General features: G+C 46.4%; 1 protein-coding gene across 1 annotated transcript; it reads right to left on the bottom strand.

Moving 5' to 3' along the window:
• Window positions 1-159: 159 nt before the first annotated feature.
• On the bottom strand, window positions 160-27,221 carry LOC131084081 (coiled-coil domain-containing protein 42-like). The gene is made up of 6 exons (XM_058025193.1): window positions 27,060-27,221; window positions 2,933-3,130; window positions 2,704-2,808; window positions 2,008-2,205; window positions 1,043-1,264; window positions 160-348 (listed from the first exon to the last, which is right to left on the bottom strand). Exons 1-6 carry the CDS (start codon window positions 27,219-27,221, stop codon window positions 160-162), a joined length of 1,074 nt encoding a protein of 357 aa, XP_057881176.1.

Below are 27,221 nucleotides of genomic sequence, written 5' to 3'. Positions count from 1 at the left end.
TCTGCCAGGCAAGGACCCTCCCCTACATCCTCCGAAGAGTCAGGTTTGCCTGGTGTGCCCTGTCCCTGTGCCATGCCTGAGAGAGAGCCCCTCTCTCAGGAAAAGGAAGGTGTTTGTAGGGTCTGGGGCTCTCCCCTCCCTTGGGGCAGTGGAGGCTCCTTACTGCTCCTCCTTCTGGCTTGGCTTTACCATGCTGAGCTGTAAGGAGCTGGTACACTCCAACGCACTCCCCTGTGCTTGCAGCCGCAGGTTGGCGGACTGGAAGAGGTTGTGGATGGCCAGCTTGATAGTCCACAACTTCCTGGTTTTCTTGGAGGTCCTGTCCTGGATGTCAGCCCAGCGAGCCTCCTGGAAGGAGAGGGCACAGGCAGCATGGGGACATGCTCTAGAAAGGTAATGCTTCAGCACCAGAGACCCTGGCTTGGAGACACTAAGTTCTATACTCCAGACTGGTCTGCCATTTTTCCTTCTCCAACCCTATGGAGGGGGATGAAATTAGGGATCTCTTCCAATCCCAGAGTGTGGCAACATTCCTCACTCGGTGTCACCAAATGTGGTGTTCACAGGGGTCCCAGGACAAGGAGAGAGATGAGTATCTTGACTCCATGTTTCAGAAGGCTGATTTATTATTTTATGATATATATTATATGAAAAGGATATGTTAAAATTGCACTAAAAGAATAGAGCAAGGATTTTATCAGAATGCTAGAAAGGAATAGAAAAGAATGATAATAAAATCTTGTGACTGCTCACAGCCTCAACACAGGTGGCTGTCATTGGTCCTCAAGTAAAAACAATTTCACATGCTGGGTAAAAAATTCTCCAAATCACATTCCAAAGCAGCAAAATATGGGGAAGCTGAAGCTTCTCAGCTTCTCAGGAGAAAAGATCCTAATGAAAGGATTTGTCATTAAATATGTCTGTGATACCAGAGACTGTTACTGGACTCTGCTGTGACCCCATGGCTGCAGGGTGAGCCATCAGCCAGTCTTGACAGAGCCAGGCTTGGAGATCTCCCCCTGCTCACCCCACAGTTCCTTACCCAGAGGGGGATGTCACTTTGAGCCTGATAAACACGTAGTTTGAGCTGCCCCAGCTCATTTTGGTACTGAAGCATCTCAGCTTCTTTCTGTGCTTTGTACTGCTCCAGGAACACCTTGTCTTGCTCAGTCAGCTGCTTGTGCCCCTGTTGTGACTGCAGAAGGTCCTTCCGTGTCCTCACCAGCAACACATACTCTGAAATGACTTCTGAGATGTCCTCAAACTGCAGCACAGGGTTCCTGGTGTTAGTGACGCTCTCAGCTTGCAGCTCTCATGTCATTTGGCACCCTGCCTTTACCTGGGCCAATGCCTCTCCCTCCTGAAAGATCTCCCACCTTCCCCAGCCCTAACTGTTCTGGGATTCTGTCCTTCCCAGTTGGTTTGTTGGGCATTGCTGCATTCCAGGTGTGGTGGGCTCCCACTGTGCCACACCACAGCTGTCACTGCCACAGCAAGGGGATGTGCTGCACCTTTTCCCAGGTGAGCAGTGCTCTGATAAAGCACAAAGAGCAACTGCAGTGTCCAGAGCCACATCCCCAGGACTTGGGAGGCCTCAGCTGGGGTGGTTGGCATGTGAGTGATGTCCTGACATCCTCAAGAGAGAGCACAGCTTTTTGGCAACTGCCTGGGGACACTTTCTGGGCAGCTTTTCCTTTCTCCCAAACAATTCATCTGACCTTAAACAGTGACAGAAGGGTGTCCCCATTCCCCTCAGCCTTAAGCTTTCCCCCCTTCTCATGGCTTTTCTTTGCTTTTCTCAACCTTCCACTAGGTGTTCTGACTCTCCTACTGTAACTCTGCTCCCTGTGGCTCACCTTGGTTGCAGGCTGGTTTTTCCATCCCATCTGAGGTCTCTAGTTTGAGCAAGTGTCCAATGTCCTGGACTTACCCTACCGTCTCTAGTTTTGGCATTTATCTAAGTCTCTCCCCAAGGCTGTGATCTGTCTCACTTATGTCCAAACTCACCTGTGAGACCTCCACCACATCCTCCAGAAATTTCTTGAAGATGGAGTACTTCTGCACTTTTTTGCAGAGTTTACGGTGTCTTTTTCTGAGGGTTTCCAGTTCCATCTTGGCTCTCAAAAGCTCACCATCCATTTTTAGGTTCTCCTCTCTCTGTTTTCTGTCTGTCTTCAGAGCCTGGATTCGTAACTCTTCGCATTTCTGGTGGTTTCCCCCAGCCCCACACATGCACATACAGAGGGAGGGAAAGGAAAGCAGGGTAAGATGGAGCTGGATTACTCACCAGCAGCGGTAGGACACATCTTCAGCGAAGAGAGGCCAACTCTGGACCACCCTGTGAACACTTCCTCTCCCTGTTTCACAGGGCCATCCCTCTTGATTGACCCTTTGGTCCTGGAGACCGGTACCCAGGATGGCAGACTGACTTTCAGACCTGCTTGGATCTGCACCCTGGAGACATCTGGATGTCAGCAGTGGGGACAAGGCTTACACCCTTCCTGGGGAACATTTGGGGCTGGCAGAAGATCTCACTGGTACAGTACAAGCTCTTTTCCACCCAAGATTTCTCAGGCCTTCCCATATCCGTGGTACAAAACATTGCACCCTGCCAGTCCTGTTCCTCTCAACAGGAGTGCAGCCCAAAACCCTCTTCCCCAGGGGAAGGGAGGGGTTGTGGTGCAGCTCAAGGATCTGGTGTACCTGCACAGCACTTCCAGATCTCTCCACGTGGGCTTTCAGCTGGGCCCTCCTGGCATGCAGGTCCCTCCAGCGGTCAGCAATGACTTTCATCCTCTGCCTGAAGGCCTGGCAGCACCACAGTGAGGGTGACATGGCTGCCTGCACCCAAAATCTGCCACCTGCCTCCCAAAAACTCCAAAAAACCACAAACCATCCCAGCCATGCACCAGTACCCACCCATCTTTCTCACCTCTTCTTTCTCTGCCATGACCTTTTCCATTTCTTGGACTTCTTTCTTTTTCCTTAAGAGCTGCATAAGTGAAGACTGGGAGTCCTCCTCTGTCACTCTGAGTTCCCTGCAGGAGGAGTTTTCCTCGAGGTTACACACTGACTCGAGTTCCTTGGCAGGGTGGATTGCTTGGATCCTTGGATCGCTCTGGATGTTGGACTGTGTCCCGGGTAGGGTGATGGGGCAGAGCCCCCCAGCACCACCTCAGATCCCATCTGGCAGCACAGCATCCCCTCCCCACCCCAGCAAGCATCCCAAGGCAGATGGGGAAGGGGGTACAAGAGGAGGCAGAAGTGATAGACATAAGGCATGGGGGTTTCCCATGGTGAGGGACAGAGGCATGGAGAAGGCAGCAGAAGAGGATGCAGGCTGGAGGAAGAACCCCCTCACCTGAGGAAGGATGGGAGTTTCACCTTGCACATCCTGAGGAAAAGGGCTGACATCTCCTTTTTGCTCCAGGTCTCCATTGCTCCAGCCACCCGCAGGAAACAGAGCCCAGGTGCTGCCAGCACTGCTTCTCTGCCAGCTCAGCTCAGGGGCTGCCCCTCAGCCCTGAGGGCTCAGTGTGGGAGGCACCAGGCAGGAATGAGCCTGGGAGCCTCTGGCCTCTGCTTTCCTGAGACCTTCCTTGGCCTGTGCAGCCCTGAGGCTACCCCAGGCCTCTGGGAATGTTTACTTGGCAACTTCATGGTTGCTGGGCAACAGAATGTTCACTCAGAGTTAGGGGGACTGACCACCCTGTGCAGGACCAGGAGTTATTAAATTCCCTTCCTCACATCTCTTAGGGTTCTTCCTCTGCTATAATTTGAGCTCTGCTGAGTGTTTCAGTCCCCTGACAGCCACGTTCCTCTGTCCCAGCCCTCAGGGCACAGGGCTTGCTCCTTCTCTCCCCAGCACCAGATGGAAACACCATCTACAGGCACATCCTTGGGGATGTTTGACCACTCTACTGCCATGGTGTAGTGCCCTTCCCTCATAGCTCAGCTCACTGAGATCAGCTGCACAGCATTTTCCCTCTCCTAAGCAAAAAACATCCCCTGGGCCCTTCCTCTGTTGGGCCTGGCAGCTCCTGTGCATGGCTCTATAAACAGCAGCTACTCACTTCATAAAACCAACAAATTTCTCCTGCCTGCTCCCTGTGGGGGTCTCAGCTGCTGAGGTACCAGCCATTGGTTTCTCTGGGTCTGAATTGAAGGCACTTGAGACAGTAATTCATGTTCAGACTCACGTGTTTATTATTTCTTATCAGTAAAACAGTCTCACAACTATGAGTTCTGCAGTTTTTCATTAGAAGGCACAAAATGACAAACAATCTCTTGTTACAAGGGCTTTTAAGACTAAACTATCCAATTAAGAAAGGACACCTAGATTATTTTCCCTTTTAACCCAATAACTGATCCCACAGATCCCACAATGCAGACTTTCCTGCCCAAGTACAAAATGCCACCCAAACCCAAGAAGAAGAAGAAGGAAGAAGCAGCATGAAGAAGAAACTCAGGACAGTACCCTGTGCCCTCCATCTTGCTTCCATCCACAACATACTAAAAATCCCAAAACCTAAATTTCTCACCAAGTGATACACCTACACTACTCTCTATAATCTATTTCACACTTTTGTGGATTCTAGGCCATCTTGAAGTTTAGGAAATTTTCTCCATGAATGGGTGTCCAAGTCAGTGCTGCCCTGGGGACCAGGGCACCCCGGAGCAGACAGAGAAATATTCCCAGTGCCCTGCATTTCCCCAGCTCCCTAATGGGCTATTTAAATCCTCCTATTCAAGCAGGTCAAACTATCACTCCCAGAGGCTGGCTTTCAGTTTCCTACTTCCCTTCCTCCCCTTCCTGAAGCCCAAGCCTTCCTGCAGAAGGGTGCCCAAGCTTTGGTGTGTTGATGCCTGCCATGCATCGGGCACACTGATACAGCCAAATTAAACAGATTTTATGAGTCCTACAAGTCCTAAAGTCCTGCAAAAGCACCAGGCCCATGTGCACGTGCTTCACTTTCAGAATCTAACAAGGAGAATGCCTCTTCCATTCAAAAGGACTTTTTTTTCTCCTGTTAGTTAGGATAAAAGCTCAACCTAGAAATGAGTTACAGAGATTGGGCTGGATAGTTGAAGGGCTGATAGTCAGATTGGAGGAGTTGCTTCAGCTGGGAGGAACCAGCACAAACAGACTCTATCAGCCTGTCCTGCAAGCTCCTCTTGGAGGTTTTACTCTCACTCATCCCAGGGCAACATCTCTGCCTCCACCAAGATTTGCTCCAGTGACAGAAAAAGATGTGTTTGAGCAGAGAAGACATAGGAACAGTGGGGGCATCATCTGGACCCCAACACTCTCTGCTAGAAGTGCAGTTTCTAACCTTTTTTTGCACTAGGGTTGTGGACACTAGAAGAGGAAAATTCAGTCTTGGAAGTCTTCAGAAATATTACAGGCTAAAGACCACACACCAGCATGTTGTGAAGGACAGGCTGTAGCTCCAGCCTCAGCATGGATGACTGGTAGGAATGGTGGTGTCAAGAAACTCTGACCAGTGTCAGGTTTTGGGTTTTTTTAATTTAGAAGTCTATAAATCTTCTCTTCTGCCTCCAAAACACCACTTTTTTCTATCAAACCCTTGCAGGCAACCAGAAGAATTAAAAGGCATTGAAGAGACACAGAACATGACTGAGCTGCTGATGTGGAGCCTGTGTGATGCTGTAAACATTAAGGTCACTGCAATGGGATGTCCCATGCCACCACTGACTTTGCAAACTTCGCTAAACATCAGCTTTCAGTTTGCTGATCCCATCTGTCCCACACACTTTAGATCCAGAAACTTTCCCTTGAGCTAAAGAAACTGCCCTGGCAGCACCCCAGAGCACCTTCAAAGGACACTTTCCAATCTAAGAAAAAACTTACTCCTTGTTAAAAGCAAGCAAGCAATATCCCCCAAGCTGCCCACAGAACCTCAGCCTATTTTATTACCTTCCTAACAAGTTTGTCTGCTCTGGATAAATAGAAGCTCTCCTGACAAGTGGAAAGGTGTCTGGATGGAGAGAACAGGTTGTTCCAGGGACCAGCTGGTCCCCCAAGTCCTGGTTCTCTCTCCCATGTCCTCCAGCATCTCACTGGGAACTTCCCCAACTGGGACACAGTCTGCTCTGCCAGGGGCTGCAGGAGAAGCTGCTCGCTTGCAGGTGGAGGCATGTCAGGAGAACTGCCAGCAAGGCATTAAGCAATGACCAAGAAGCAAACAAGAGTGCAAAATGCCCACCAGCTGCAGCAGTAGCAGTGTAGAGGAGCCAGCTAATATCCTATATCTGCTGCGTGTTGCAGCTACTCCAGCTCCTCCTCTGCTTTGCTCTGCCCACATCTCACACCTCCATGGGGCTGTGGCTGGGATTTGGAAATCCAAGAGGTGGGAGTTTTGCCTTGGTTTGCTCTAGTGTGTTATCACAGGCCCCTGGGAATATTTGGCCACAGACAATGACCAGCTGCCCTCGCCCAACCTAACTTGTGGCTGGCAGGCAGCATGACAACACATCATCTGCAGTAGTTCTCACCATCACAGCCTCTTCCTGTGGGAAATACAATATAAGAAAATAAAGGCAGTATAGTAAGTAATCTTACCCCATTAAGGAGTTGCAGCTGAGCCAATTATTAGAGATTGGGAACAGGCCAGATGTTACACACCTGTAGCCAGTCAGAAGAGTGTTATAAAAGAGTGGATTGGTTGGTTGGGGGAACTGGAGTTAGTGGCTGCTGTGAGGACAAGGAAGAGTCAGTGCCTGGAGGAGCTGCCTATGAGAAACATCAAGGAGGTACAAAACTCTGGCAATGTGGAACCCTTGCAATGTAATGACAATAGAACCCTTGTGATATATATGACAACATCTTCCAGTAACCAAAATCTCAGCACTGGCAGAGACAATGAATGGAAATCAAGCTTACACATTCCAGACACATGGTCAAGCAGCCTGGGGCACCACACCATGGAGGAACAGGTATGGGGACACACGAGTGGCCACAACCCTGCTTTGCCCACAAGCCCATCCTGATGCTGTGGCCTCCAAGGAGAACCAGTCTGAAATTGGGCAAACCAGGCTCTTCTCTGCTTTGAGATCTACTAAAGAGCAGATTGAGCCTGATTCAGTTGTTCCTGCCATCTCTTCCTCACACCTTTTTTGGACACTTCTAGGGCAGAGGAGCCCATGGAATTACAGACTTGGTGTTGCTCCTGCTTGGAGCTGGAAGTCAGAGTGAAAAACTCCAGAGATCCCTTCCAGCAGGTCCCCTAAATTATCCTACGATTCTGATAACTCCCCATTAGTCTTGCACCCCATAGTGCCACCCTTGGCAGGAAAAGCCCACCCCAGTGAGGACAGGGGCACTTGGCAGTCCTTTCCACAGTCTGGGCATGTGAGGCAGGGCTTTCTTCTCAACCCCTGGTGCTTCTGGAGTCTCATGAATTTTTATCAAACGCTAATGATTTAAATCCTTCTCACATATGTAGAAACCTTGCCATGAGTCTGAGCTTTTTGGAAGGGTTGTTTTGGGTTTTTTTAACTTTATAATAATTTTCATTTTACAAGTTTATTTATGAACTCTTCTTCCTTGCTCTGCTCCACCCCTCCTGTCTGGGTGTGGCTCTAAGCAAATGAGACCCTTGAATGAAAATTCACTTTTTTTTTTTCTTTTTTCAAGACTTGCTCATGTCTCCTCAGCCTCAAATATTTCATGCAGGTTGTGCCATGTATTTCACAAGCTAAGCCAAGCAAAACACTGCCTTCCATATACACAGCAAAAAAAATGTTTTTCAGGCTCAAAGCATTTCTGTCTTTGGCAGAATCTTTTCTCAAAGCATACCAAAGAAAAAGTATGGAAATGAAATACAAAGAGTGGTTAAAATAATATTTTGTGTAGAGATGAGCCCAAACCAAATCCCAGATCAGAAAGCCAGATACCCCCCTAGATACCATGCCTAAAATGAGGAGATTTGTTGTTATACTTGGAGAACAACTGGAAAGCATTGCAGGTCTCCCAGCAAGTTTAATTTCCTAATTGAACTTATAAAAGACTTAACCCCTACCAGACCTCACAGCTAACACAGGTCCTTTTATATTTATACTGTAGATGATATTTAGGCAGGCTGGCTCTGTGTGGATGGGCTGTGGGGAGGCAGATGGGGGTCTGGCATGGCAGAGAGGATCCACAAGGCAAAGGGGCTCTGCTGAACCTGGGCAGGGGACCCAAAGCTTCCCTGGATTTCAGTGTGGTTATTTCTGCTCTTTGGATCCAGCCCTCCACTGACGTGGGCACTAGCTATGGTGTAATTTGGGGTTTCAGACCCAGCATTTAGGACTGGATCCAAAACTCGAATGGAAGAAATTTGGGAAAGAGGCTTTTAAGAGTTTAATTTGAAACAGAAAACCCATGAAACTATTTTTGCCCTGGTCTTTAATTGAACTATTTTTTTAATCCCCTAGTATGCCTGGGCTCTTCAGGCATCCAGCAGCAATGTCTCAGTATTAAATAGGACACTTTATGCTATAGGAGTGATGGATGACTGACAAACTCAGCTCCCTGTGAACCCACTGCCCTGGAGAGGTGAACAAAAAGCATGTTACAGCTCTGTGTGTGCACTCAGCAGCAGCCACAAGGAAAGCTGACTGTAAGGAAAGCCTATCTCAACAGCAGATTTCAGGAGGGTAATTGTACCTGCTAATCTATAAACTCTCTCAGAATCTGACAATGCAATTACAGGCATCTTTACTTTCTGTATCCCAACAGAGAGTCCGTGTATGTGACTGTAAATAGGACAGTTTAATAAAGTGTGTTTTACTCTCTAGTTTAATATTTTTATAAATCTTAAAATAACCTTAAAAATATTTGTCCTAGTACTCAACAGGATTTGGGCTTGTTTTTCTATCAATTTAGTGGTTGTAACACAGGTCTTAAAATAGAGGGGGAGGGAGAGTGTTGTTTTGCTCCAGAAGCTGAGTGTGTACCCAGCACGTCAGCTCCATTGTACAGAGCTCCTGCCACCATCAGCCAAAACCATCCCAGCTCCCTCCCAGATAAGGAAGAACATGTCCTCTGCTCTGTTCCATCCTATACTGTGCCAGGGCTGCTCCTGTGGTACCCACAGCACAGGCTTGTGTCCAAATCCTCCCCCCATCTTCAATAAGCCAGGTAGCTGCGCCTCTGCTCCTAAAACAAGGACTTGGCTGAAATGCTGAATACTCAGTGAAGCACCTGCTGCTAGGCAAAAAGAGACCTCTTGGGCATGAAGGGTCCACAGTGCAGGAGAAAGAACTTATTAAATTTTTTTTTTCATGTGAAATATTGTGGTTTTAATGTTTCAGGTTGTTGAATCCTATCCCAGCTTGACACTTGTTGGCTGCAGGGCTCACGTTCCACCTCTAATGCATGCAGCTCACCCAGCACAATCCCAGCTCTGCCCCTGCAGTGGTGCCAGCATCTCCCTGCTCCCCTCACCAGATTCTTGCTGCCACTGATGCACAGGGACAGATTCCTGTTCCCCTCAGCCTTCCCAAGCAGTTTTGGGAGCTGCAGGCAGGCAGCTCCAGGCTCAAAAGCAAACTCTGGAAGGTGGTTTTGTAGCAGAGCATGTTCCTGGACTCCATCAGCAACATCCTCAGACTCAGCCACCTTTCAAAAAGACAAACTCCATGAACGCTGCTCTCACATACATACATGCACACACAAAAACAGTTATTAGCTTAATAGAGTGAGTATCAAAATGCAACAATAAATTATCTGACATCTTTATTGCTTAGAATGACAGATTCAAACAAAGCTAACCCTTTAATTATGTTTATATAATGTAATTTGGCAGAAGTCATAAAGCACCCCTTTGGCAATGCCAGATTAAATATTTTACATTTGCTTGGGCAGCACATTATAAGACTGGAAGCAGTATTTCTGCCCAGTGCTCTGCAGCAGTGACTGCAGTAGTGTGGATAAGAAGGCACAGAGGTTCTGGTCCTGAGATCAAGGGACCCCAACCCCATATCCCACTTTGTAGAGCTCCCCTTCCCACCCTCACATCCAGGAGAATGGCACCACTGGCATCTGCCAAGACCAAAACAAAAGGCCCTGCTGATGCCAGGGCACCAGTGGTGCCTCTGTTATTGCTGCTGGGGTTTCCTGTGCCCCTCACCTCTCTGCCCACTGCAGCTTCTCTGAGTCTTCCTTCTGTGTACAGCAGGAGAAGGGGTCCCACATTATGCCACAAACATTCTGGCCAATGGTCCTTCATGCCTGTGATTTCAGAGAGAGGATGAAGCACCGTGAGCTGCTCTGCAACAGGGCAGGGAACGGAGAGCAGTCTCCATGTCCAGTTTCCCAGAGCCCATTTGCCCATCACTCCTAAGAATCTTCCCAAGAAAAGTGAGTTCCCACATCAGGCTTCTGTAAGAAACTCCCCAAAGATCCCACATTTCAAGCTCCATGACTCTGTTCATCACTGTGGAACTAGAAATGCTTGTTCCCTCTTTCAAAAGGATGCAAATTAACACGGCCCTCCGTCCCAGAACAGGTCCCATGGAGCTGCCCCTCCACTGCCAGCTCATCAGGAATGTACATGGAGATGAAGCCAGAACAAAGCCCCTCGAGATCCAGGACAGCCACTCTGCAGGCTCCCTTTCCCGAGGGATTTTCCACGAGTCGCCACCATCTCAGTTTTGACTCTCAGCCCTCTGAAATCCACATGCCTGCTCTGACCATGGCCACCTACTCCAACATTTCTAAATTCTCCACTGCTAAGGACCACCCTTCTTCTAGAGACATTTCTCTGGCTTGGTTCTGCTGCTACAGTGGTATTCACAAAATTGATTTTCATAAGTAATTACAGCACAGCAGAATCCAGTGCAGGGAGAATGTGGTTGTGTCCTTCTGCAGCCAGTGGGATGGAAAGCTGCATTCACAGTGTGCTGAAGCACCCAGAATAAATTTACTGTTGCCCTGCTACATTTCTTAAGTTCAAACTGTTCCACACACACACACTTTGCCCAGCATACTCTTTGTATAATGTAAAGTAGGTATCAGTTTCAATTGCTCACTATGAACACCAATTTGGATGCTGTAAGAGGTACCTAAACTTCTCTTCACTGTTATAATTAAGTGATGTTTGTGAAGATATCAGTAATGAATGAGGATACAGGACAGATAGCAGGAACTTGAACTCCTTCAGTAACATGTAGAGCCAAAGGGTATAGACTAAGATTCAAAATTTAAAAAAAAAAGCCAACCTAAAAATAATTCAAGGAGTCCACAAAACAATGTATAATATACAATTCAGAACAGAACGTTGCCTAATGTAAAGAGACAAGACCTTTGGAGCACTAAGCAGAGCAGTTTACAATTTCTGGAGTATGTCATGTTTGCATCAAAGTTTTAATTACAGAATTAATAAATCCATCCAGACAAAATTTCTTTGGTTTCTTCAAAGACAGACTTGACTGCTTTGCTAAGGCACTTTCCCCTTTTTGCCTTCATATAAATTACGGTGTGCAAAAAATAAGTCAATTAAGAGAGAATAGGCATTATGAAATACTTCCCTTTGCACAAGCACACAGGCTTGCAAATCTCATTGAAATTCTGTCGAGTTGCATTGCCCACACAACTTGCAATCTTAGCAAAAGCCACACAAAAGGCTTCCCTCTTCCCTCCCCATTGTTTACAGGAGCGTTTTGGGAACGGGGCATATATTGCTATGCAGGAAGGGAAACAGGGACAGGAGTGAAATGCAGTTTGTTGAGCTAATAAAACAGCAAGCCTTCCATTTGTTTCCTCAGTCCTATAGAGTTGTTCCTGTTTAAGACTTACACGCTCCCCTGTTCACAGAGCTGGTGACAAACATTTTCACTGCTGACTGTTAAACTTGCGGGCTGGCCATGTTTTAACTATGAGAATGTTTCACAGCCATTATTAATGGCAGTGGCTTAATTCATTATTTAAGAGGTTGATATATGGCAACAAAGGGACAGAAAGCCCTAAAGAGACCTGCTGTACCTAACTTGCTAAACTCCTCAAGAGATTCCAGCAACCCCAGAAAAACATGAAATTCATCTAAATTCAGGGGACTCTGAAGTTTGCAGGGCATTTGGCCAAAAGCAACCCAAATATTTTCATATTCCTTTACATAAGGTTACCAGTACTGCCTAATTACATGAGTAATAAGAGACAACAAAGTCTCCTTCTCACACACTCAGAACACTCTTTCATGCAGCAAGGAACGGTATATGTAAAATAATTAGGACGGACATCAATGAAAGCAAGAAGGGGCATGAGCTTGGAAAATCTGCCAAACCATTGGGGCTTCTGGCAGAACACCCTGAGTGTCTGGGATCTACTTATTCAAATGTGGGCATCAAAGTTTTCCAGGGAGACAGCCCATGCAGGTCAGCAGTCATGCAAGAGCACAGGACAGCAGCTGCCTCCTGCTGCCCCTGCAGGTGAGCTTCCCACTCCAGCTCCAAGGCAGCTGTGGCAGAGAAACTGAACACAGATGAGACAAATTCTGTAACAAATTGCTCAGGAAAAAAGGTATCAGAGATTCCCATGCTCATGTCCCAGGAAGTGGAGTTGCTCCAGCTCCATCCTGACACTTCTAGGGGGGCCATAGACAATTTCTGAAAACGCGGTTATATACAGATGGAAAGAAAAGCCCAGGTGTGCAGGAGTTCATTGTTTCCTCCTACTCCAAATATTCAGATGAAGTGAGTGAGGAAAAACCTAACTTTTCTTGGTTGTGACCTCAGACTATCAGCTGTGTAATGCTGCAGCTGTGTAATGATGCTCCAGCAATTTCCAATGCCAATTCTCTGAAACCCATTGAATGCTAACGATACCTTCTGCTCAGCAGAAAGGGCTGAGTGTCACCTCCAAACTGCTTTTCTTGCCTCTTGGAAACCCTAGTTTAGTCCTTCAATATTTTCAGTTTACTCCCTCACTCTGCTCCTGTTGAGGAGGAAAGAGAGAAGGGATAAAGAGTTCAATCTGGATCTTCAGCTGATTTCAATAGGACAGCGATAATTTGCAAGAGGGCATAATGCCACCAACAGGTGAACTCAGGTTTTTCCTGATTTACACCAGGGATGAGATTCACCATCAGCAGGTGCCCTCCTCAATTACCAGGTGACTTCAGGGTGGTTTATTTCTGAACCTCACATTTACACCAGAGTAACAGGAGAAGGTGTTCTCTTCTGCAAAACCTCATCTTTGTGTGGTTGTGTACCTGGGGACTTGGTGAAGCCTCCAGAAGGTTTTCAGGAGAAGAACCAAGAAAATAAATTCTCTTTTCCACAAGAAGATCCTTTCCACAGGAGCAAGACTTTGAACACAGCCCCAGGTAAGAGGAAGGTGTGCTGAATTCTGCAGCTGAGCTGGTGGAGGTCACAGGAGGAAACTGGGGTACTTCTTTGGGCTGTGCAATCCCTTCCCTAAGCACTCACACACCACCCTGGTCTTCCAGGGCAGCCTCAGCAGAAAGACCTCCCATGCAGCAGTACTCAGAGTTCGGTGTCTGAACAAACTTATATTTCTTTGTGCAGTCCTCAGTTCAGTCAGACCTCCCTTGCCCTTTTTCCTCACTGACTGGCACCATGTGCCCAGCTGGTCTGGCTCAGGGCAGGCTCAGGTGGGTGGTCACCCCCTGGCTGAGGCAGGGGTTTGCTCCCATGCCTGCAGCCATGCCCAGCCCCAGCAGCTCTCTGACTGTCAGGAAATTTGCAAACCAGAGAATTGTAGGACCTCTCCAGGGAAAGCACTTCTGGCACACCCACACGCTCTCTACGCAGCTGGAATTAAAATCAGGTTTTATTTCCCTCTCTGGGTCAAGCAGAGTAAATCATCACTTCCCTGGTAAGCACAAAGCCTGGGCCAGCAGTGCCCAGCAATGAGCCCTAGTGACAGGGCTCTGTATCCACAGCAGTGAAAGATCTCCTTTCACCCACAGTGTGTTTTAGCTTGTCTCTTCTTCCCCCACCCCTGCATGTTTTCTGCTTATAACAATTAATTGCTTCATTGCTGAAGGCAGCGTTTAATCCTGCAAGCATAAATTCTCACGTACAGTGATGTGATCAGTGAGGCTTGTGGGATTAAATCCTTGGGTCCACCAAAAATTTTCACAGGAGTGTAATTATAATCAGACATGCAGCTACATGAGTGTTTCAAGAGAAGCACATGTGCAATTGCTTGTGATTCGTTGCAGTTTTTAAAACCAGAAAAATTGTTCAGGATCAAGTTGAGTTGCCTGGGCAGAAGTGCACAGAATAAAAGTGCTTAGAGAAATCACTTTTAGGGATTCACCTAGTGTGCCTTCAGACCCCAGATCCTTTCTGAAGAAGTGCCCTTCCTCTACCAGGCTTTGCCTTGTTGCTTTCCTGACCTGAGCCCCTCCTGCCACCACCTACATCAGTCCAAAACGTGAAAAAGACACTAAAACTTTTATCTGCACACCTCACTGTTTTTTTCCTTACAGCCCAAAGGGCAAATAAGCACAAACATGAAGTTAAGGCTTTACTAATGGCCTGTGTGTTCAACTGAAACAACCCATCAATGCTAAAATTGGGAGGTAAAGATCCTCATGATATCTCTGAGATCTCCTGCCTGGGACAGTGCTTCCTGTGGCTCAAGAAACAGCTTCTTGTCCTCTCCTGAGGGCACATATCTCCCACACTTTGCTCAGATCCCTTCTGATTCCTCTGAAGCTGTTTCTTCTTGGGGTGATACCCCAGCCTGAGGCAGCTCCCGGCTAACGACAGCCCAAACAAAAGGCAGTCATGGCAGGAGGGAATGCACAGGAGGAATTCCCACCAACAACCTAGTTTTTCACAGCAAGAAGAAACCACTCATGAAAGATGAGTTCCTCACAGCAGAGCCTTTTGCAGAACCTCTTCAGCCAGTCACTGTCCCTTGTTGTCCCCTGCATCCCCAGCAGCTGCTCCTCACCCACTACCCAGCTCTGCCACAAAAATCTTCCACATGAACCTTCTCCCATCACTGTTCCAACTCCTGCACTTAGAAGAACCTGGCAGTGCCAGTCCATGCTGTGCCTGGCCAGGTGCCTAATGCTCAGGCAACATCCCAGATGCTTTTGATCCACATTTGCAGCTGCTTTAGAGCATTTCCCTGTGAGGGCAGCTCTGCAGAAGCAGCCCTGACTGCACCCCTGGTGCTCTGGGGTTTGGGGCAGATCTTTCTCTAGGTGAACCCACTGGGGATTGCTGGATGGATGAGACATTTCAGCTGGGTAGAGCCCCACTCTCTCTGCTGCTACTGAGAGCTGCAGCTCTGGTGAACACTTCCTGAGACCTGTAGCTATTGCTCTGGGCTCTTCTTCAGCTTCACAGAAGGAGTCAGACCCTGGGGGTCACTCTTCCCCCCTAACCCTGGTGTTGGACCATCAGATGTAAGCCATGGACTGGGCAGTCTGCATTTTGGCTCCCTTCATGAGGCCACAAAAATAATCAGCTGCACCAAGCCATGCAAAAATCTCACTAATTGATGAGCTACTGCAAGTGGCGACTTCCAGGTAAGACAGACCTGTAAGGGGCTGTAGTGAGATGGGTGTCGGTCTCTTCCCTCAGGTAATAAGTGACAGGATGAGAGAAAATGGCCTCAGGTTGTACCAGGGGAGATTTAGATCAGATATTAGGAAAAATTTCTTTGCTAAAAGACTTGTCAAACATTGGAACAGGCTGTCCAGGGAGTGCTGGGGTCACTGTCCCTGGAAGCATTCAAAAAGCATTTGACGTGGTACCTGGGAGCCTGAGTGCACAGCTAGCTGCAGATGGACTGAAACTATAATGGGAATAAGGGGAAACCTCCCTCCATCACACAGATTTTGCCCCCTGCTGATGGTATCACCAGCAGCCTGTTTCATGGACTATGGGTAAAATCTTCAAATCAGGCAAGGAGCCAACTAAGTTTGATTTTATAGCAAGCAATCTGCTTAATGAAACAGAGTGCCAAAGCAGGAAATATTCAGTCTTCTTACTAGAAACACAATACTAATTAAAACAAGAGTAATGAAAGAGGAAAACATATTTAATGTTTCTCCATCAGTCTGAAAATAATTTATTGTTTAGATGCTTTTAGAAATATTTGCTCCCTTCAGACCATGCTGGGTTTTGAATCAAAATGGACTGAGATAATTAGTATTTAAACCTTTACATAGAAGGTTTAATTCCAAATGCACAAAAATACGCTTAAATATCACCTCTCCAGTTATGCACTACATAAAAATTTTGCTTTCTTAAAAATGGAATTATTTCTGTACTGAGTGGCAGCTGCTTGCACAGTTGATTCTATTGAGGATTTATGCCTGGTCCAGGCAGAGGAAAGGAGCCTGGAATTAACCTCTTGCTCTCTGCTGCTGGTAATTACCTTTGCCACAGAGCAGAGAGCACCAGGAGCAGAGATTCCAAGCAGGGCCCTGCCATCAGCAGCAGTGAAATAAATCAAGATGTGACAGCATGAAGGGACAAATAAATCACCAGGAGAGAGGTGACATGGGGAAGGACCAGACCTATGAGCAATACAAGCAGATGAGTCTGTGGCAAACACCAGCTGTGCAGGAGCTGCTTTGGTTGGCATCAGATGAACATCTGGATTTGGACTGGGTTTGAGGTACAACCTGTGCTTTGAGGACAGGAAAAATGAGACACAGAGAAATAAGTTTGAGTTCCCAAGACCTCTGAGGGAGCAAGACACCCTGTCCTTTGTCTAAGCAAGGTTCCCACAGAGAGTTGGTACCAGAGCTAGAGACAGCTCAAAGGCATCCCAGAACTTCCTCTTCTGACAGGAATTTATTTCATCCTTTACCTTTCAAATATATCAGAAACATTTATACAGAAGAAACTTATTTTTGAGCTTCTGCTGTACTTTTTGAAGAGAGAAAGAAGTCTCTATTAAGATGTGTTACAGATGTTAATAAGGAAATGTCCTAAGAGAAACTACTTGGTTGGAAAGTAACATAGAGAAGGCATATTCCACTTAAAACAATACATTGGGTATGGGGGAAATAAAGAGAAAATCTGGTTGTTTGATGGGTTTTTTTTGATTGGTTGGTGGGTTGGTTTGGTTTGATTTTTGTTGTTGTTGTTTTATTCTCTTTTGTTTTGAGGAAGAGAGAAGGAAAAGCAGAGAGGGATTTGGCTGTTGAGGGTATCTCATAGCAGTAGGTGGTAAAGATGCCTCAGTGCTCCTCTCTTGGTTTGGAAAGACAGGGGTGTGCTAAGGAAGGCAGGAGACTCCCCTAAAATGGAAAATGTAAACCCCCTCCCTCCAAATTGCTATAAATTTTAAATTAAGGAGCTCTCAGGCAAAAATATGGGAATTAGAGTTCTTTAATAGGGAAGAAAATAAAAAGATAAAATAAACAATGCAGTAAACCAAAACAGCACTGACAGAGTCAGAACACAACCCGACACCCTGTGGGTCAGGGTTTTGGTAGCAGTCCAATTGGCAATGTGGCTGCAGCCCTCCTGGAGTGTCAGGGGTGGTTCTGGTGGAGCAGGGACCCTGTAGAAAGGTGCAGTCTTCCTCTGAAGATCCAGTGGAAGAGGAGCTGTTCCTCTGGGAAATCCAGTGGAGAAAGCCATGCTGGTGCTCCAGAACCTCAAGATTACATCCAGGTAGGAATGCTTGGCTCCTCCCTCTGTGCTCACATCTCCCAATGGGATGCTGTAGTTCTTATCAGTCATGCAGTGACATTCAATAACCTGTTATCAGCAGATGTCTCCCAGGAGGGAGGAATGGTTGTGGAAGAGATAAGGAAAACTGCCCACTGAACAGAAGACAATTGCCATACAGATGGCAAATAGAATACAAATTGTTCGGCAATCCAGGACAGCTCCCTTGTGACATTTGGTGAGATGATGTGTTTGGAAGGAAAGTGGAATGAATGAAGATGCTTCCCAGAACTAATCTCCCAAGGTTTTGTCTTTAGTCTCTTTCTGTCCATACTGCAATACGAACTCTATGGAGAAAGTCCCGAAGTCAGCACAGCAGCTTTTGGCTGATGCCACGGTGTGTAACCACATCCCAGCCCCACTCAGCAGAAGCATCTCATTTCCTGCAGGATCTGGAGCAGGCTCTGGCTTCACTCATGTCCTCCTTGCTGCCAAGCCACAATGGAAACACTCACACTGGGCTGCAGGTTTCTCCAGCAGGAAGGACACAAGCACAAGGCTGGGATATTTTAGCAGGAAGGGGCAACTGCCAGGCATCTTGGTAGATAGGGAAGAGAAATCTCTTCTTTGCTGGAAAAAGTGAACATGCACAAATGGGCTTGCTCAGCTCCTCTCCCCTTATCCCACCAAGGCAATAACTGGCTATTTTTTTGTACCACCAAGATGTTTGTTTCTGGTTTGGTTTCTTGTCAAGCACTTGAAGACCATGACACACAAATGTGGTGAATAGCAAATACCAAGGATCGTTGCAAGGATAGAAGCCACATAAAACAGGGGAAGGAGAAACATGGCAATGACTGAGTGAAGAAAAACCATTCAACACCTGGAAGACAACAGGGCCAGGATCCATTAAGAGGCCAATAGGGGGCCAATGTAACATAAAATAAAAAAAAACAAAAAAAAAAAACAAAAAAAAACCCAACCCAAAAACAAATAAAAAACCAAAACAAACAAAACCAAAAAATCAACAAAAAAACCAACAAAACAAAACATTGAGTATTTTGGGCAAGATTCTCACTTTGGTTTGTGTGCCACAGCACTATTGAGATTAACATCTTTTAAAGTCCTAAGCAGCATCCAATGATTTTGTCAGTATTAGGTCTTGAGAAGAGGTTGTTAATGAGGAATGGGAGGATACGGTATTTTAAATTATTATTAGTTTTTTCTTGTAGCTACTTTGAAGAATCCATCTCTAAGTCACAGAAATCCCCCTGGAAACTGTTATAAGCTAAAAGCCTTAGAGCCAAAATCACAAGATGCTTCAGAAAACTACCCATGAGGGACACACACTGGAGAATATACCAACCATTAATTATGGACAAAAGAGCATTCAGAGGTAAAGAAATCCATCTCACTGACCTGCTGCCCTGCTCCAGGAAAATATTTCTTACACTCTCTCCATCTTGCATTTTGATTTTGTGGAATCAAAATCCTTCCTGACTCTGCCCTTCTATCCCCTTCCCCTTGGTTTTTTTGGACAGAATTACAAAATGATGGGGTTAATAGAGCACAGAGCAGCTGCAATCTATTTGGATTTCACTGAAGGACTTGATACCGTCTCCTGAAATCTTATGCTCCAAATTAATTCAAGTTGGCTCAGGCAGGAAAACACAGTCATGCCGACCAGAAGCTGCCTGAGAGGACTGTGAACACAGGGCAGTGACAGGCAGTGATGCTCTCACTGCAGCACCAAGGGGCTGAGAGCTTCTCCTACCCTCATCAGACATCCAGCAAAAGAAAAGGGGACTCCAGGAGCACTGGCAGAAAGTCCCAGATGAAGTTAAAACAAAAGGAGGCTGCATCCAATTGAGCAGAGGTCAAGGGAGTTAAGAAATGCTGATAAAACAAGTCAGCTTTTCCATGGGAAGGGAAGAGGAGGGGAGGAGGGTTGCATACCTATGCTAGGACAGAGGAGTTCATAAGTAACAGAGGGAAGAATCCAGCAGGCAGCAGTGTTAATGTCACTGCAGCCACCCAGCTGCCTGTCTGCCATAGTAACGCTCATTTTAGGATGGAATAATCACTGCTCACTTCCAGAGTGAAATAATTCCTCTGGAATACACTCCCTCAGTTGGGTTCAGGGGAGCAGCAGCCCCAGAGCAGGTCTGACAAAATAGAATATTCCAGGCAATTTTGCTTGGTAGACAAGACCCAAAATTCAAATACTCTTGATCTATAAGGCAGAAAATCCATGTGGGAACAAGGAAAAGCTGATGCAACCAGTAGTCTGCTCTTCTTGTTGGTGCCAAACTCTACTGATCCATTCCACTGCTCCTAAAATTTAGGGAATATTGCTGCTTTGACAGGGGAGGATTTGCTTATGGCCTTGCATGGTTTTCAAGGGAAAGGAAAGTTTTTATTATGTTCTTTTATTATGTTTTGTATTTGTTCATCACACACAGTTTCCAAATTCTCCAGCAGAAAATAAAACTACAAGAACTTCCCAGGCGTGTCCTGCCTGCTGTTTTCCAGGCCATGTACAACAATCTCACCTTTGGACTTGGTGGTATTTCAGTTTTACAGTATTCCATGCGAAGTTCTTCATCATCCTCCTCCCTGCCTTTCAGGAGAAAACCACTGCTGCTCTGGAGGAGCTGGAAACTTTTCTGTTCCTGATTTGAATATTCACACAATGCAGTGACAGGCACTTCCCAAGGCACCCTGGTGGCCGAGGAAGTCAATTGTTTAGACAGCTTTAAAAATGGTTTGGTCAATGAGCCATTGGTGTTCTTCCAATAAGTTGTTAATAAATAAATTCTCAGCTCCATCATCTCCCTGGATGTGATGGAGCATTGAGCTGTGTGTCCTGGAGGAGTTTTGGTCACCTGTTACAGGAGACTGCTCCCATCATTACTTTAAAGACTGAGCTTAAGCCTGTTTGAATTCACTGTAGGAGTAATTCCAGTTTCTCCTTCCAAATCCAGAAGCCTCCTAGCCATTCCCTTCAATACCAAGGTAAGAAATTTGGATGAGGCAGAGCTGGGATGCCGAACAGGGTGGATGGCCCCTGGTGGAAAAAAAGCAACCTTAAAAAGGGCCTGATTTTGACTTAATTCCAGCTCCATAACCAGCCAGTCACTGGGAATGTGAGACTCAGCCTTCATCTCTTCCTGCCTAATATGAAGCAGATGTCTCCTGTTAATGAACCATTTGCTAATTAGTAACCACTTCATTTTCCTTCCATCAGTTTTGTTCTCTAGCTCAGACACAGAGAGGGCAGGCTGTGTAAATAAGGCAGTTCCCATACAAATGCATGTAGAGCAAATCAAAGGCACTGAGGTAGGAAGTGAGCAGGACAGTTCCTGTTAAAAGATGGGACACTTGACAGGCATGTGGGACATGTCATTCACCCCTTTGCATGTCTTTTGACTCACCAAATTGTGTTAGCCTCTGTATTTTGAACTCAAATCCTTGCTCATGCCTTGTCTGTTCACATCATAAATGCCACACAAGGGGCATGTCTCCAATTTCAGTATTTAGCAGGAAAAATTTGTGATATTTTCTACCACCAGTGAGACTGTAATAGGGCAAAGCTTCACAGCAGTGACTTTACACACCTGTGACTCTGGATATAGGTGGTAAAATTCAGGGTCCAGAGATGAAAAATTATTCACATTAAATGTCCATTTTTCCTGGTGAGGGTTGCAGTGGATCTGGGACAACCCTCAAAATTGACAAGCTGCAGCCCCTGATGTGTTCTGGATCCTCAGGATCCTCATCCCTTTGCTCCTGAGATGCTTGAGTGGGAATGGAGAGCACACAGCAGCTGGGACACACCAGGACCCCTGAACCTGGGACCTCTGAATTCCAGTCCAAAATGTTGCATCTCAGTTCAATCAAGAGAGATTGTTTTCCTCTGAACTCTGCATTAAGAACACAATGATGCTTATTAATTATTTATAGGAAAAGGATGACATTTAAATTCTGTCTGGGTCCCAGCCATCACATTGCATCTTTCTAATAGTTTCCCAACAGAAACAGATTCCTGTTCTGGCTGCCTTACTCTCCTTTCCCCTTTCCCCCTGATACTAAGGGGTCTTAAAAGCTTAGAAAGCTATAGCCATGGTGATTTTGTAATACACTGGAACTCTCCTTTTGCATCATCCTAAGGGGGACTTACACTAATGTGATTCTTGGAAATAACTTCTCCCCTCATAAAGCACACCAAACTGTAAACCTTCCAACAAACTCCTTACATTAAGGCATTTTAAAGTTTTATTTCAGTAATCACCATATTAAACAACTCTAGTCTTTATAGAGCTTTTTATCCCCAAGGAACCCAGAGTGCTTCAAGACACTGCACATCAGCTACAGGTGGGGGTGAATCCTCTGCCCTGTGAAAAGGTGGCTGCTCCCAGGGCTCCAGCCAGCCTGCCATGCTGTGGGAGAGTTTTGATTCATCTCTGCAGCTCAGCTGGTGCAGAAGTCCTGTTTGGATGCTCAAACAAAATGTCCTCCAATTCTGCAGCATGGAATGGAACCAGAGTCCAGTAGCTGGTTACCAGGAAACAAGTTATTAATTGTGGGATGTAATGAGGAACAGCTGACAGTATTGATAGGAGAGAGAAAATGGACACAAGTTGCAATGTGGGAAGTTACAATTAAATATAAACTTTTTTAAAGTCTCTGTAAAGGTGGTTTAATGAGTTGTCCAGAGGGCTTGTGGCATCCTTATTCTGGAGCTGAGTCCTTGAATTCAGCTGGATGAAGCCTTGAGCAGCCTGGTCTTGCTGGAACCTGCTTTGTGCAGGGCACTGGATGACAGAGGTCCCCTGGCCTCATCCCAAATTCTTCTGTAGTGCAGCTCTGGTGCAATACCTTAAAGCATGAGTGGTGTTGGTTTAAATTAACACATCAACTGCTGAGTTGCAGCAGCTGTCACAGCTGTGAGCTACAGGCCCAGCAGCCTCCAGCCAGCACCAGAAATGGCCATGCTTCAAGTTGTGCCAGTGAGAGTCTGTGGAAACCCCACTGTTCTGGCAATTTCACTGAAAATTAAGATGATTGCTCCTGTCTCCTCCCAGCAGTTATTGAGGAGAATGGAGCACCAGGCCCATGCAGCAAACATTTCCAAATGTGGGTGTTCCCTGCCTCCAGTCCTGTATTTTCCAGATTAAAGCCATTCAATGCTGTTCACTCTTCCTCACAGCAACCAACTGCTCTTTAATCCAGACCCGTTCCAGTTCACTGGGTCTAGGGGTGAGGAGCAATGCCCAAATGTGGCTTCAACACACTGTCCTTCAGACCTCATCCACACCCAGTGTATCTATCCCCCTTATCTCACACCCAGCTTTCCCAGGATGTGGCCTAAAAAGCTCTTTTGGGCAGACAAATGGTGTCACACTCCCACTTGGATTAGAGAATCCCACAGCTTCCAGATGTTTCCCCATCACTCTGCAGCCTCACCAGCTGCTGCCTCCTCTAGGAATTTGTGTACTGGGTCATACCTTCTTGCTCACATCTTGCTGATGGCAGGTTTCTGGTTAACCCCTGACCAGCAGCGTTTCCTCCCCAGGGAAATGTGTACCCCATGCAAGGAATGACAACTGGACCTCAGGTGGGAGACAGCAAGGCAGGGAGATTCCACCACTGCCTGTGGGGTTATTTCAATAGTTAACTTCCAGCTAAGCAGTTTTCAGCTCACACTGATGCCCAGGAGGTTACAGCATGATGCAAAGACTTGGTAGCTCGACAGCAGCTATAGGCAAAATCATTGCAAAAACTGAGTCTTCCGGGGCTGGGAGCCAGGGAGTGAGTGTGGAGCTCAATATGGAAGATATCACTGTATTTTTTGTTGATATCATTATGTTTTATATTCTGTTTCATTACAGTCTGAAAATACTTTTTAACCCACTGCTCTCACTATGATCTGCAGTCACCCAATTGCCTTGTGATCCTCATCCCTAAGAAATCCTCACTAGGATCCAGGCTTGTACTGGACTTAGTTCAAGGGTTTAGTAATTTTTTTATAACCTTAAGGTATCACTGGGAAGCAAACAACCCAACAGTCCCTATGGCTGTGAGCCCTTTTTAACAAACTGCTTCTCTGAACTATTGAGGCAGCATTTAAATATCTTCTGTAGGGCAGGTAAGCCGTACAAGAGCAAACCGTGTAAATATCTATAGATCAAACAAAAACCTTGGAACTCACTGACTTTGGACAACGGTCTGGCAAGTTCCAGCTCTCCTTCACAGCATTTTCTAAACTGAAGTTACCAGCTCTGTAAAATAAACAGAAAAATCTTGTTATAGTACGCATCTAGAAAACAAATAGGACAGAAAACAGAAGTGGAGAGTGAATTGAAGAACAAGCCTTTTTTAAAAGTTTCATTCCATGTAGCATAAATAGGGAACAGGGCATTTTTAACTTGTAAGATCACTATGTACAAAAATCACATAAACTTTTAAACTTAAAACATACCATGGTGATAGGAATGTCATTGCTGTTATCATCATAGCAACTGAACACACACTACTGCTTAACAGAAATGGGGTGGGGGGGAAGTAATGAAAAGAAAGCTAATACAGGACTTCCAAAAAAAGTTTTTGGACTTCAGCCAGAAAGCTTTTTGCTTGGACCTGGTTAAGTCTTCCTAAGGGAAGCATTATTTTTTTGATGCAGAGGCTCAAGTCTCTATTTTTAGAGCACATCATAGTCGATGAGTTTAGCACTTTCACATTTGAACCAACAGTTGATTAATATTTTTTTCAGGCCTTCTGTAACACCACATGGTAGATTATTCACTTAATAATGATTTTGTAAATTTTCATGCCTGTCATTAAACGGGGTTTACCCCAAATAACCTCTTATATTTGGCAAGTAATACTCACTTATTCCACATTGTGAATTAACTGTGACCTCCTTGTTTCCTTTCAACCCCTCCTGTTCAGTGGAGTGTTCAGCACTGTGATCAGAGGGTCCTTGTGTGGGAGGGGAGGGAGAGCTGTGTGTAGGGGAGCTCAACAGGCTGGAGAACCAGCTAATGGGAACATCGTGAAGTGCTGGAAAGGTGCATGCAAAGCCCATCAGATGGGAGGAATAACCCCATGTACCAGCACATGATGGTCTTTGAGCAGCCAGGCAGAATGTCTGCAGAAAAGGCCTGGTGGAGGTGCCATGAGCTGGCAGTGAGCTCTGGCAGCAAGGAAGGCCAGGGAAGGTCCTTTCCCTCTGCTCAGCACTGGCAAAGAACACCTTGAGTGTGGGGTCCAGTGCTGGGCTCCTCAGCAGGAGGAGATGGGAACACACCAGGGTGGACACAGCAGAGGCCACCAGGATGGCCAGGGGCTGGAGCACACAGTACGTGGAGAGAGGCTGAGCCACATGGGCCTGCCAGCCTGGAGAGGGGAAGGATTCAGGGGACAGCCTGGAGAAGGGAAGGGGAAGGCTTCAGTGGGATCCTGCTGCAATCTGCAATGAGGAGTTGTGGAGAAGACGGAGCCAAACTCTTCCTTGGGCTGCACAGAAATAGGACAAGAGGCAGCAGATATAAGGTTATAAGGTGCAACATAGGACACACCCACCAGATTTCAGGAAAAAAATTACCACCCTGAACGTGGTCAGACACAGGGTCCAGGAATCTGTGTCATTGTCATCCCCAGAGACAAGCAAAACATGACTGGACAAGGCAGGAGAAACCCGATCTAAATTTGGTCCTGCTCTGAGCAGAAAGTTAGGTGACCCCAGGGATCTCCTCCACGCTGAATTATTCTGACTCTCTGATTCACACCTCTTTACCAAGCTATGGATTTTTATAACATACCCAAGTCACTTGAAGCATTGCATCCAAGCCCCTGAATCACATCTGTGTAACCTACTCTAACGTGACCTAACATTTGATCCTAAAAGTGCCTCAAAGCTAAGAAAAGAGTGTGGACTTTCAGTTTTTGGTAACTAAATGTTTATAGCACTGAGTATGTTATTTGTTAGGACTTGAATCTGCCTTTGCACAGGAGTGCTCAGCAGCACTGCTGCTTTTACAGCAATGGGAAGGTGCTGGGCTCTGTGGGGAGATGCAAATCCAGATGAACACTTGAATTCATCAGAAATGGGATGGATATCTTCCTGGGGGTTTAGATGTCACCTCTCAAAGTGGAGTCACATCCACTGCTCTGCAGTAAGGGCACAAAACCGCCCCAGGTACAACTGAACCCCTTGCTCTCAGGACTGAAGAGTTAATAAGCAAATGCTACACACCACCAGCACAGAGGGAAGGGCTCTAGGGAGGGCAGGACACAGGTCACTGATGACAGAGTCAGGAAAGTTTTGGAAGAGCTGAGCAGCTCTGGTAATACAGCCCATAGCAGCCCCACAAAGAAAACATTGTCAGGGGCTTTTCCACCAACCAGCTGAGGCCAATATAGAAATATTGAATAAGAAACCAGTGTTAGACAAATTCACTGGAGACAGTTTGGCTTTTTGTTATTTGATTTTCCAAGGGTGGGGAGTTAATTTATTTTTCTATTTTTAAAGACTTTTTTCCCTCTGCAAGAAAACCTCCACAAACCACAGAGTGATAGCAATAGCAACACATGAGCACAAGAGCTCACCAATGGTTTGTGGTGGATTTCCTTTCACTGTCAGATTTTGAACTGAAATTGGAGAACTTAGAACTGGTGCTGTGTTTTAAAGAGGGATTAATTCTGGGAAGTCCAGTGTCTGATTATACCAGCTCATTTGACCAGATAGCAAAGATTTATTCTGGTTCACAAGAAAAGGTTAGCTTGTTGACAGAGAGATGAAACATGGGAAGAGGGAGTGTGGGGGCACCAAGCACTGAGGCAGAAACAGCCGCACATCCCCTTGAGAAAACAGGATCCTCAGGGGGAGGAATGAAAGATTTGAGAAACAAGACTCTGCATTTACAGCCCAGAGGGCAAACCATGTGCTGGGCTGCATCAGAAGTGGTGCAGCCAGCAGAGCAGGAGAGGTGGTTCTGCCCCTCTGCTCCTCTCTCATGAGCCCCACCTGCAGTGCTGTGCCCAGCCCTGGGGTCCTGGCCACAGGAGAGACAGGGATCTGTTGGAATGGCAAACACAAGAGGCCACAGAGATGCTCCAAGGGCTGGAGCACCTCTGCTATGGAGACAGACTGGAGGGCTGGGGATGTTCAGCCTGGAAAAGAGAAGGCTCCAGGGTGACCTTGGAGCACCTTTCAGTACCCAAATGAAGCGTACAAGAAAGATTGGGACAGAATTTTCATCAGGGCCTGCAGTGATGAGAAAAGGTGTAATAATTTTCAATTGAGAGTAGATTTCAATTTGACATAAGGTAGGTTTTTAGCACTTGGTGCTGTGGTCTCGTTGAGAAGGTGATGACTGGTTAAAGATTGGACTTGATGGTCCTGTAAGTCTTTTCCTACATAAATGACTGTGATTCTGTGATACCAGGAGCGTGGTGAGGCACTGGAACGGGTTATCCAGGATGCCCCATCCCTGGAAGCGCTCAGGGCCAGGCTGGACGGGGCAGCCTGATGCAGTGACGGTGATCCTGCCCGTGCGGGGGAAAGGAACGAGGTGATCCTTCAAGGCTCCTTCCAGCCGAACCAT

This window comes from Melospiza georgiana, chromosome 5, assembly GCF_028018845.1.
Source record: "Melospiza georgiana isolate bMelGeo1 chromosome 5, bMelGeo1.pri, whole genome shotgun sequence".
In the NCBI taxonomy this organism is placed as follows: Eukaryota; Metazoa; Chordata; class Aves; order Passeriformes; family Passerellidae; genus Melospiza; species Melospiza georgiana.
This window is presented reverse-complemented; position numbering and strand designations above follow the sequence as displayed.

Bases quoted from the DNA above. Each gene is read 5' to 3' on its own strand.
- LOC131084081 (XM_058025193.1), bottom strand. From the start codon at position 27,221: ATGGTTCGGCTGGAAGGAGCCTTGAAGGATCACCTCGTTCCTTTCCCC. The intron at 2,206-2,703 runs GTACACCAGATC...GGAAACCACCAG, and splicing joins GATCTGGAAGTGCTGTGCAG to AAATGCGAAGAGTTACGAAT. The intron at 1,265-2,007 runs GTGAGTTTGGAC...CCTGTGCTGCAG, and splicing joins ATGTGGTGGAGGTCTCACAG to TTTGAGGACATCTCAGAAGT.